At 40.1% G+C, this 12750-nt stretch overlaps 1 protein-coding gene across 1 annotated transcript; it reads left to right on the forward strand.

Moving 5' to 3' along the window:
- Positions 1–8633: 8633 nt before the first annotated feature.
- Positions 8634–9768, forward strand: LOC115547374 (comitin). The gene is made up of 3 exons (XM_030361565.1): positions 8634–8742; positions 8974–9080; positions 9364–9768. Exons 2-3 carry the CDS (start codon positions 8988–8990, stop codon positions 9628–9630), a joined length of 360 nt encoding a protein of 119 aa, XP_030217425.1. The 5' UTR covers positions 8634–8742; positions 8974–8987; the 3' UTR covers positions 9631–9768.
- Positions 9769–12750: the final 2982 nt, after the last annotated feature.

Raw genomic sequence — 12750 nt, forward strand, 5'->3', positions numbered from 1 at the left:
ACAGCTGGAATACAAAGAGTTTGCTTTGTATTCCAGCTGGCCTGTTATGAGCAAATTTCTATACGCTACTATAGATCCATTCCAAAACATGTTCCAAGTAGGCTATAGGACAACGCATCATGCATCCTGGAATGAGTGAAGCTTGCCTGCTGACACGTTAAAATGACTGTCATAACTCCCATGAGCAAAACCATTTGTACATAGTGTAGGCTACAGTAGCCTATTCGATATTGAATGAAGTAGGTTACTTTACACTCCCTGTCACTGTACAGAGTAGACAATATGATTTGCTTGTACAGCACCTTAAAAAACTCACTGTAGCCTATTCATAGGCACACCCAGCCTCGCTTTTAATATAACACGCACTCGCATTCTGTAAACACCATCAGTAAATAATAATATGAAAACAATATAAAATATCTTTCAACAAGAAAAAATAATTTGGTTACTTTAAATGGATAAAGGTCAACAAATGCGCAATTTTCAGCTGTCAGAAATGTGTTGTGATCACTTGTATTCCTCATAGCTCTCAGGCTGTGAGGAAATCAGCAGCCAGCGATCGCAGGTCTGCTCTGCATGTAGGCCTATTAACTGTGGCTAAACATCAACTGCACTGAAGTCATCATAACTTCATAAGTTCTCATTTTCAAATGATTATGAATACTATTATTGTTATTTGAAGCCGTGTCAGTCTTGAATGTGGGTGGTGTGGTCCTCTGTGTCTGCTAGTGTCTATAATACAGTAATATTTTTGTCGACATTATCAAACGGAATAACTTTTATTATGAAGAGCACAGGGCAATGAAGCACGCTAGCCAATAAGAGGACCCGCCCACCGGCGGAAACCAGATATTGAGTGGTAAATTCGTTTCGCTCAGTAAGAACCAAAAAACGAATAAACGAACTGAAATTTAGATTTTCGTTTTCTTGTCAAAACGAAAAAACGGCTTGTTTTCTGGTTTCTGCTTGCGTCAATTATTCCCAGAAAACAGAGCAATAAAACGTACCTTGCTCCTTTAACCCTCCTTTAGCAAAGGTTCCTCATGAGCTTCCTTTGCGAAAGGAGATAGTGGTATCCCATAAATCTTTACGGCGGCAACATTGAAAGCAACATGCCACTGACGAAGCTTACCGACACTACCCGAAGACGCACGAGAGACGCGGTAAAGCAGAAGAATAGAAGAGAAGAAAATACAATTGATAATAATGGATGCCAATTCCAGAAACATAATTATTTTAATATAAATGAATTAATTTATTGCTGGTTAGTAAGTACGGTGGCGCATTGCAGTCACATCACAAAAAAAATCAGGTTATCACGTAATTATGACATAAAGATCTCATAATTATGAGAAAATATCTCATAATTACAAGATCTTTATCTCGTAATTACGAGAAAGTATCGTGTAATTACGAGATAGTTATCTCGTAATTATGAGAAAGATATATGATCTTTATGACATAAAGATCTCGTAGGGGCCTAATTATATTTTCTCATAATTATGAGATCTTTATTTCATAATTACGAGATAACCAGATTTTTTTTTTTGTGATGTGAATGCAATGCGCCACCGTAAGTAAGCACATAGAATACGCCTTAAGAAAATAAAATGTCAACTTCACATTTAAGCAAGACTACTGGGGGCAGATAATTTCAACATCAACGTAAATTAAGCCTCTTTTTTTTCAAATGTGAATTGGAATTCAAGTGGTCTAAAATATTCCCGTCGGCCAAGTCAGACCTAAGTGATTCTCACCGTTGGCGTCAAGCTGAATGAAATCAATACGACAAGAACGCATGGATCACAGAGCGCTTGTTTTCAATCTTCGGAAAAATTGTAGTGTCACACGAGAGACGCTATAGTGGTCGGCAATACCAGCCGTCGAGCAATAACGTCTCTTACGAAAAGTGGCGTCAAATTAATTTTAAACAGTGCTGTTCAAAAGGAAGCACCTTTTCATCTCTCCTTGACCCGATGACGTTGTCCACAAAGGTTAAGGAAAGGAGGCATAAACGTTAGGAGATTTGACTATTCGTAGAAGCAGGGCCGGCCCTGACCAATTTGGCGCCCTAGGCAAGATTTTTGCTGGCGCCCCCTACCCCTTTGGATCGCACAGTAAATTCGACTACTGTACCAATGTTCATAAACTCAGAGAAGCTACAAAGGTTTCTCTTTGAGACTCTTTGGTTTTAGATGGAAAATTAAACACACAAAACATATTACAAACCAAGTAACAAGCCATGAATCATAAACACAATATGGTATGCACAAATACTGCAGACGTTAGAACTTTTAACAATTAAACAATTTGCCGTAAAAAAAGTCTTGCAAAACAAGTCGCAATGAACCATTCATACAACAAGGTATGCAAGCAATACTGCAAAGAAATGCATGATGTTTACTAAAGGCATTCATAAGCACAATAATAGATATGAGTTCAGAATCAAATTATTGTAAATACAATTAAATGTAGTATGGTCTATCTAGTTTGGTTCTAACCTGAGATTAATCAAGCACTCAACTGAAGTGTAAAAAAAATACAATAATATATTATTGAATGAAAGACAGTGGAAATGTAAGACATGCAAACCACAAACTATCACCCAAATCAGCTTGAAAATACACACCGCTCTAACAATGGTTACTACAATGCATTGGATGATTTAAGGATAATACCCCCATTTTACTGTGGGTTACAAACTGTTATGGACCTATGAACATAGCTGACATGTTTTGATTTTCATTGAAGCGTGTGGGTTTGGATTGAGCAGCGGACCAGCTAGGTAAAGAGCTGATGTTCCTTTTACTTTTTTAAAACAAACACTGCATGACTAGTTAACTCTGGTTAAGTTGTTTACACGTTGCTTGGAAACGCGCTACGCCCTGACAACTGTTTATTACTACTGATTATTTGTACTTACTAAATAATAAAACCAAATATTGCTTTGATAAGTGAATAAATTAAACCAATAGCCACGTATTAAGCGGAGTTATGTATAGGGAACAGTTAGCTCCAGAGAAATAAAGATATAAAGGTGAACAAGAGCCAGACAAAGTGACCAGTTGGCTACAGCCAGCCAGGCCTCAATTAAAGATAAACAAATTAAAGCTTAGTGTCTCTGTCTTTTCCCGTTTTTCCTCCTCTTCTTTCGTTCTCTTCCTCCCCTGGGCGCCAGAGTGTTTAGGTTTCTTTGACATTGTGATGTGCAAATAGATAGCTTTCTCCTCTCCGGTTAGAATGATGTATCAATTGGGTAACTATGGTAACTCGTCCTTCCCAACCTCCCGATTCAGGTAGAGTCTATGGGGAGGGGGGGGGGACACGGAAACTAGGGCGCTCTTTTATTTTACATGTTATGTTATGTTGTCTAATATTTATTTCAACGTAACTACTGGTACTAAGTAATATAAACATTGAAGTTAAAGTTAGATGAATACAGTATGCAAAAAAAAAGAAAAGACAAAAAAAAGAGACATATTTTTGGCGCCCCCTGTCGATGGATGCGCCCTTAGCATTCACCTATACTGCCTATGCCCAGGGCCGACCCTGCGTAGGGGCCCCTGCCTTCCGATTTAGTGGGGAAATCTCCCAGCTTTCTTGCGGCATTTCAAGGAGGCACGCCCTCTTTTTGTCCTCATCTCTCGGAATTCTGATGCCGCCTTCAAATAAGCTTGGAGGTTCGGAAGCTCTTACGTGTCTACGTAAACCTTTCCTTCTCACGAAATAATAGTGTTCAGGAAACGCTCCTCAAAAGTTCGTAGGCTATGACACAAAACGGGAAAAACAGATCGTTCGTGAGACTAGACTTCAGAACAACAAGTATGGATGCCCCCAGGGACCTTTTTGCTGAATCAGATGAATCAGTTATGAGAACTGCTTGGAATTGTTGAACATGAGCGAGAATCTTTCATGTGATATTTATAATTGTAAGCTATAATGTATCGTAATGCAAATGTTATAATTGGTGTTAAGTTCGCCTCCTATTGCTTGCTGCAAATTCACTTTAGTCTATCAATGAAATGGGCAGCCATTGTTGTGACGTTTCCTGAACACTGATTTCGGAACAAGGGGTAGGGTTTACGTAAAGACACGTAAAGGCCCATTCACACCCTACGGTAAATACGGATACGGACCGTTTCGTCCGATCCCGGAGGTGTTTCGTCCGTCAATGGGTCCGTCGCCTCTGAGTTTACGAATCCGGAGTGCTCCGGGAGAAAAGGAGCAATACCACCGGAAATCGGGGCAGCAGTTTAGAGTCAAAAGTCAGACCATTCGTGAAAATAGATAGAGTAGTACAATATCTGATATGTATATATATTGTATTTAACGTTTTATACTTATATTATACTATACCTGACCTTTTTATTTTATTGTTCCCCTGCTTTGGCAATGAGTTGTAACTGGTCATTTAAGAACATTTTGAGGGAATAATCTGCGGGTTGGTGAGGGGTGTCACATGCCACCGCCGCATAGGCCTATACTTTTTGTCGCCGATTTCGGATGACACAAAGCAAAATCATCTCTACAGATATCATGTTTGCGATTGTCGATGCCGTTAATTTGTGAAACGACAGTCAATGCCCTCGAGAGGATTTATTGCGTAACATCCATAACAACGCTGTAACCAGACGGAGGTATGAAGAGTAGTTCCGGAGGCAACGTTTGGGGCGGACGGACGAAATTCGTCCGGATCCGGAGGTAAGAATCGGCCGTTCCGAACCTCCGGGCTGTTTTGAAGGCGCCAACCATAGACATCTTATAGCATAGACGGAGCATTGGCTGCTGGGACGCGAGAAATACGGCCGCCATCTTGGAGTGGTCAACCGGGAGCAGCAACAGCAGCAGAAACAGGATGACGGGCTGTTGTTCAGCATATCCCTGCTCAAATCGGCGGACAATCCACAATAGGAATCGGGGGGATTACTTTTCAGAAGTGAGATTTAACATTACCGTACTATTGGTATAATTGGTATTGAATATTAAAACACGCCAAACCATGTGGCCTTTATCATAGCTACACGTATGACAAAAAACCGCATGAAAATCAGTGGTATTCAGTGAGGTATGATTAATTAAATGCGCTGAAAGTTCATTGCTCCAGCCAAACGGATTACACTGAGTGGAGCGGATGACCACTCCAAGATGGCAGCCCCGCGTCTCGTCAGCGCCAGTAGGCGGTAGCATTCGATGCTCCGTCTATAATATATGATGTCTATGGCGCCAACTGTGCCGACGCTGATTGTTTTGCGGAAGTGACACTAGCATCGACCCATGGCATCGACGCCCTTCCCGGTCAGGCCTGAAATGTCTTATATTTACCCATGTCAATGTGTTTCAGCTGGTAATATACACTGGATGGGATAGAATCAATGTAATTTGATACTCATGAATGTTCTCAACACATTTTAAGGCATATAAAACATTTCAGTACCAAGAGAGGGCTTGAGATCATTTTCTGGCAGGAGGAAAAGGACTCCCAATGTGTCATATTTTCACAGCTGATAAAAGAGACTGGATTTGTTCTTATCTACCCCACATAGCCCACATGAATGTTATAGTGTCAGTTTGAACCTTAATCTATTTAATGTGATAGGACCTACTCATGAATGTTTTCAATTAAAATTCACTCTGTGCCCCTCCAAGATGTGCACACGCTGTTTTGACTAAAAGACAGACTTCTTATACACTTCTGTCAGGACCCTGATAGCAGTATATAATAAAAATTGAATATATATCAGCTGTAATGTAAGCTCCAAACATATGAAGATTGCAGCAGGCTAATCTTGCTAGGCTGCTATGCTCATGATGCTCTCTGAAAGTAATGATGGAAGACAAATAGTTTTGCACAGTGCCTGCTGGTTTTGACTGTTGTATTGGGGATTTCTAAGCTATATGCTCCTGGTCACCAAGCTGTATAGCATACCTTCATAGACGTGGAACTCTGTACAAGCCTTCATAGGCTTTGCTCCAGCCTTGCACAGATGTTGTATTTGTGCTAAACCAAAAAAAATAAAATAACTCTAAACACTCATATAAAGCATATGTCTTCATATGAGGTCCTGATCAATTTGACTTGATTGCACGTTCAATTATGGACTTTTGCCAAACTCTGATGAGGGTTTTAGTTGAACCCAAGAACGGCTGACTGGTTTCAAAACCAGACAGCAGGGTTGATTATGTAAGAAGTGGCTGTATTTGAAACCCAAGGGGTTTGGTTCCCACAGGCATTTTTGTCTGAGAGGAGGGAGGATCTGTCTCATCATGTTTTAGTAGTTCTTTCTTTTTTTAAAAGGTCACCAATTCCTTAAGCTCAATCATCCCCCTCCTCTCTTTATTTTACACAGACAGATGGTTGTATGGCAGGTATTTCTGAAATACTTTCTAATATTTGCATGTGCAACATGTGTGCGTGTCAGAGGACTGGAAAAGAGGTTGTCTCAGAAAGGGGTCTCACCCAGAATTCCTTGTTGTCTACGCTGATGACACTGATCATTCAGATGTCTTTTGAAGATTCATATTATCACTCACTTTCATCAGCTAACACCACGAAAACTACAAGAAAATAAAACTTAAAATGGTTTAAATTATATATCTCTCAGTCATTTCGTCCGCCTCTCAAGCTAGTATTAATTGATTTATAGGTCCAAACGAGTAAACACAACATGAATGCTGAAATCTACGGAAGACATGTTACATTATTCTTGTAAAAGCACATTAAACAGTACATACAATATAAATGATTAAAGACTAATGAATGAAATTAAATTAATGTAACCTTACATAAAGCGCACACAATTTTTAAACATACAATATTTGAAGGTGGGACATCTCAGATAATTTTTTTTTATCAACAATACCCTTTAACATTCATACATATCTTTTTCATACTTTTTTGACTGTATGAACTCAAATAAACGTGTATAATGTGTAAATGGAGCGCTAAATGTCTGAGAGAGCTACAATTGGGAATGTCTGGAGCTATATGCTCCTTGTCACCCAGTTGGAGGTTAAGGATGAAATATGTCTTCATATACGGTCATGATTATTTGGACCGGATTCCAATATTCAATTGTTAATTTTTACCAGACCAGGATGAGTGTTTTTTAACTAAATTAAAGACTTTCTAACGGAAAGGTTTCAACACCGGTCAGCAAGGCTGATTAAAAAAAGAAGTGCTTGGGTTTGAGACCCAACATATTTTCAAAGAGTCACCAATTTCTTCAGCCCAATTATCCCTCTTCTTTTCTTTTAACATAATAGAATTATGTTATTGCCCCAGAGGGCAATAACATGAAAGTGAGCCGAATGAAAGTGCTGACTGCTGACACAGCCATTTACTGGTAACCAAACTGAAATAGATTTATGAAAATTAGAATAGTAAAGGTATATTATAATAAATGGTTATCCTATATGAAACCACCAACACCTGGAATATAGTCTGTTCAGGATTTCATGATAACCAACTGATTCAATCAATTCATCATCATTCATATCTCTGCCCGATAAACAGGTTAGTAAACAGGTTGCACTAACTTTTTTATGAAAGCTGAATCTTAATCCTTCTTTGCTACAAACTCCTATGTATTACCTGAGTTTGGTTCCGGTGCTTAAGAGAAAAGGCAAAGCTTACTTCTAGTCACATTACTTCCCTATGTCCCTTTAGTAAAAACATGATATATATATTATCAGATATAATGTTGCAGCTCCCCGACGTATAAAGACTGCAACAGGCTATTCTTGCTAGGCTGCTATGCTTATGATGCTGTCCAAAAACAATGATGGAAGACAAATAGTCTTCCACAGTCCCTGCTGGTTTGGACTGTTTTATTGGGGAATTCTGAAGCTACATGCTCCTGGTCACCAAGCTGGATAGCATGACCTCATAAGAAGCATGATGTCTCCATATGAGGTCATGATGAATTTGACCTGATTGCAACTAACTAACCAACTAACAAGTTCAATTGTTGACTTTAACCAAACCCTAATGAGGGTTTACGTTTAATCCAAGTAAAGAATTTCTAACTGCAAGCTTTTTATCACCAGTCAGCAAGACTGATTCTTAAAGAAGTGCTTGGGTTGGAGACCCTTGATGGGAGTCCTCCCTGTGTCTCTCCAAAGAGCTCCGCAAGGAGAAGTCCCCAGATGGGAAATCATCCTGCGTCCCTCCAAGAGGCACGCAGGTTGAAGACCCCTGGATGGGAAATCAAACCGTGCTGCTCCGAGATCTCCATGAGCCGAAGTCTTCTCTGGATGGGAAACCATCCTGTCGCTCAAAGAGCTCCGCAGGCTGAAGACCCCTGGATGGGAAATCACTCTGTGCCCCTCCAAGATGTGCACAAGCTGAAGACCGCTGTTTTGACTAAAACACAGACTTCTTATACACTTCTGTCAGGACCCTGATAGCAGCTGTGCCCTCCAATAAACTATGGTATTGATTAACCAGATGGTAAACTATCGGTGAACCTCCTCAGGATGTCAGGATGTAGTCAACGCCGTGCCTTATCAGATGGAACCCCTACGCAACGTATTTTCAAAAGGTCACCAATTCCTTCAGCTCAATCATCCCCCTCCCTCTCTTTCAACAAATAGAATGATGTTATTTCCCCAGAGGGCAATATTATGGGGCCCAGTACACACGCCCCTAGCTGCCTCACCTTGTCTTGGAACGATAAATAGCGGCCAACTCCACGACAGCTTCACCTCAACTTCTCATCACAACATCTACATCTGCCTTCACAGGTCAGTCACATGTGTGAGGAAACTGCACTTAGTAAAAGGTTCAAGATAACCAACTAGAATACACTTTAGATACGGTGTAGGTAATATTTAGGAGCTATTGTTTGATAATAGCAATCCATCAGTTATGAGTGAGGGAAATCTGCTGTGAGAATATATTTGAGAGTGCCTGCCTCTGTATGAGAACTTCAACTCCATAGATGATGTTTGAGTCCCTATTAATGTGTCTTTTAGGGTGAGTCTTCAGAATGACGCAATTCAACTTCATAGCCACCAACCAGGAGCTTCGTAAGGGCGACTCCCTTATGAGTCAAGATGGGAGCCACAAAGCAATCTTTCAGGTGAGCAAAAAAAGTTATTTTCGTTTCCATCATCTCAATTCAGTTTAGCATAACATTTGTTGAAAGGTTTGATGTGTAATTTGAATCAAGCGTTTCAAAGCAGATAGGGGAAAATATTATGACTTCACAAAACAACAAAAAAACCTTCCAAACAAGTACAACATTTAAATAGATAAGAAGCAGCAAATATTTTCTTGCTTGTTTAAAAAAAAAAAAGAAAAAGTAGGGGTGGCTCTTTCGATACCTTATAATAACTTTGTGACTTGATTTCAACCAATCCCAGGATGACGGCAATTTTGTCATCTACAAGTGGTCTCCAAGTTGGCATTCCAACACGGCTAACGATGGGGGAATCAGAGTTCTGCTGCAAGAGGACAACAACCTGGTTATGTACACCAAGGAGAGGAAAGCCGTGTGGTCCTCTGTCACCTGGAATGAAGCGAACTCCAACAAGATGCGTCTGACCATGACAAACGAAGGTCACCTGGTCCTTGACAAGGATGCTCAGACCGTCTGGAGCTCTGAGAATTCTGAAGGTCAGAAAGAGTAAAGAGAGGTTGTTCGGGAAAGATCTCTTTGATTGAGAACTGATCTCTGTGTTTGACAGCTGATCTCTGTGCTTGAGCACACATCTCCGTTCATCAAATGTTGAGATTCTGGATGACAATAAACATTTCAAAAAAATTGTTTTGTTCGTCAACTTAATTGTCAGCACTTTTCTCTTTCCATGGAATATTTTCATCTGCTTTCTTGATGAATGAATATGAACGGAACCAAACCTACAGAAAAAAATAAAAGTTCTGACACTGCTATTTACTTATTAATGGTTACTAAACTGAAAATATGTATGAATATTAGAATAGTATAGGTATATTTTAATAAATGGTTATCCTATTTAAAACCATCAACACCTGTCATACTCTGTTTAGGATTTCATGATGATGGGCACGAGTAGTAAATTCCAAACTCGAGTGATCAAAGGAATTCCTCGAGGATCAATCGAGTACTCGTTTAATCAAATCTATTTTTAGAATGCAACGCATCTGCAGCAGTAGGCCTAGTGATGAACGGTAATATTACCAACCAAACATGTAATGCTTATTTTCCATCAAAACAGTCAGAGTTATCAGAGTATTCATTATTTATTTTTGCAAACGTTCAAAACTCATTTTCCTTACAAAAATAAATATGCGTCTCACAATTTAAATCACGTCGAACCAAGGCCTGTAACGGTTTAAAAAAAACAAAAAACAAAACAAGTAGCCTAACCATTGCAAATAATTTAAAGCTGCAAATAAAATGGCAGCAAATGTACAATGGAAATACTCAGCGTTGTGATCTTCTCTACACAGCCGGGATAGCTGCGTCTTGCGGCGGTGAAAATAGCCGACACACTTGGTTGCTGCGGGTCTGCTTTCCCGAACTCACAGTTGTGTTTCAGGAGCATATGTTGCCGCATAGTCAGGGCCGTCGGACTGCGGGGACAAAGGGGACAGTTGTGGGGGGGCCCAAGGCAGAGGGGGGGCCCATGACCAAAAAAAAAAAAAAAAAAAAATTTTTTACCTTACCGTTTTTTTTTTTTTCTTTATCCCTCCCCCCGTCAACAATCGCTCCAGACCCCCCCCCCCCCCCCCGTCAACAATCGCTCCGGACCCCCCCCCCCGTCAACAACCTGGCACAGGGGGTCCAGCAGTACCTATAGTATAGGGGCCCAGGATTTGGTGCTACGGCCCTGCTCATAGTAGCCTACTTGTAGTACTCTGGTAGCTTGATTTCGCTTGGCATATTTTACAATTCACCTTATGATCTCCTATTTCTTTAAAGTTCTTCAATTCTTCGCTGCGCTTTGCTTTAACCGCCATCTGTTAACTTTTTAAATTCTGGCGTGCCTGCGCGCGGCACGGCACGCGCCACACAGAAATTGGATACTTTTAATTTGCTTTGTGCCACTGCTCACGGCATGCGTTAGTGGCGCCGCACAGAAAATGTTTACATTTGCTTCAGAAAAATTTGTTTTTGTGTGTGTATTATGCAAACTCGAGTTTGCCTGTCCACCAACCGAGTTCATTTGTAACGAGGAGTACTTGAGTAATCGATTCCTCACGCCCATCCCTATAACCAACTGATTCAATCAATTCATTGTTTGATCGTCATTCATATCTTGGTCCGATAAATATTATTTGGGAACAGGTTGCATTAAGTATGTTATAACAGGTGAATCGTGATCCTTTCTTAGCTGCAAAGTATTACCTGAGTTTGGGTCCGGTGCTTAAGAGAAAAGGCAAAGCTCACTTCTAGTCAAATTATTCACCCATTCATGAGCAAACATTTGAACTGCAAAGCATATCCCAATAGTAAAAATATGATATATATCAGATATAATGTTGCAGCTCCCCAACATATAAAGACTGCAACAGGCTAATCTTGCTAGGCTGCTATGCTCATGATGCTCTCAAAAAACAATGATGGAAGACAAATAGTCTTCCACAGTGCCTGCTGGTTTGGACTGTTTTATTGGGGAGTTCTGAAGCTACATGCTCCTGGTCACCGAGCTGGATAGCATGACCTCATAAGAAGCATAATATCTCCATTTGAGGTCATGATGAATTTGACTTGATTGCAACTTTCAATTGTTGACTTTAACTGCAAGATTTTCATCACCAGTCAGCAAGACTGATTCTAAAAGAAGTGCTTGGGTTTGAGACCCAAGGGGTTGGGGTCCAGCGTTCATTCTGCCCATAGATTAGTCTGTTTCATTAAGAATTCATTAAATACGCAACATATTTTCAAAAGGTACCAAATTCCTTCACCTCAATTATCCATCTTCTTCTCGTTCAACAAACAGAATGTTGTCTGGCTGGTTATTCTAAAATACCATGTACTATTTGATGGACAATAGCAGGTCAGAGGTCAGGGAATGTGGTTTCCCAATAAAGGAGTCTAACCAGAAAGTCCTTACTGCCTAGTCTGGTGCAATAGAAAGTAAGCCAGTTGAGCAGGGACAGGAGGATCTGAGGGTTCACGTTGGCAAAGTCTCCTGAACATCCTCAAATGGACTGGTCTTTATATCTTATCGTTCTGTACTTTTTCGTCTTTGAATCAGACAGCCAGTACCTATCCTAATATGGGGAGCTGTAGCAAAAGCATTTGAGGTGCCCCACTCTGTCTTATACCTAAAAATAAATAAATAAATAGTATAAACAACAACTCCAGAAGACTTGATTAGACATGAACATAAATAATCGTGAGCGACCCGCATTGATTACCCGTCAGGCATATAGGAAGAAGCAATTGGATGAACAGTGTACTTATTTGGAAACCTTTCCATTTCATCTCTGAGAAGATGCTAGGATTCAGTTCAACCTGATACCAAACTCCACTGTAGAGTCAAGTGAGCCATAGAGAGAATATTCATCCCACAACGTTGTTACCGAACCTGCCCTCAAAATGTCACGCCACTGTAGCCACTGCTTGTCATTGATAACTAAATGAAACATGGATTGTAATTTTTGACCGTCGTCTTAATTGTCAGCGTTATTCTTTCTATGATTAACAATTTTTATCTGCCTTTTTGATTGATGCATATGAATTTAACAAAACCAACAAAGGACAAAATTAAAGTGCTGACACAGCCATTTACTGGTTAATGGTTACCAAACTGAAATAGATG

This window comes from Gadus morhua, chromosome 7 (genome assembly GCF_902167405.1).
Source record: "Gadus morhua chromosome 7, gadMor3.0, whole genome shotgun sequence".
NCBI classification, from domain to species: domain Eukaryota; kingdom Metazoa; phylum Chordata; class Actinopteri; order Gadiformes; family Gadidae; genus Gadus; species Gadus morhua.

What these genes read in the sequence shown, in the direction of transcription:
- LOC115547374 (XM_030361565.1), top strand. Translation starts at nt 8,988, where the DNA reads ATGACGCAATTCAACTTCATAGCCACCAACCAGGAGCTTCGTAAGGGC. An exon ending in GCCACAAAGCAATCTTTCAG is followed by an intron (nt 9,081 to 9,363) that starts GTGAGCAAAAAA and finishes AACCAATCCCAG; the next exon opens with GATGACGGCAATTTTGTCAT.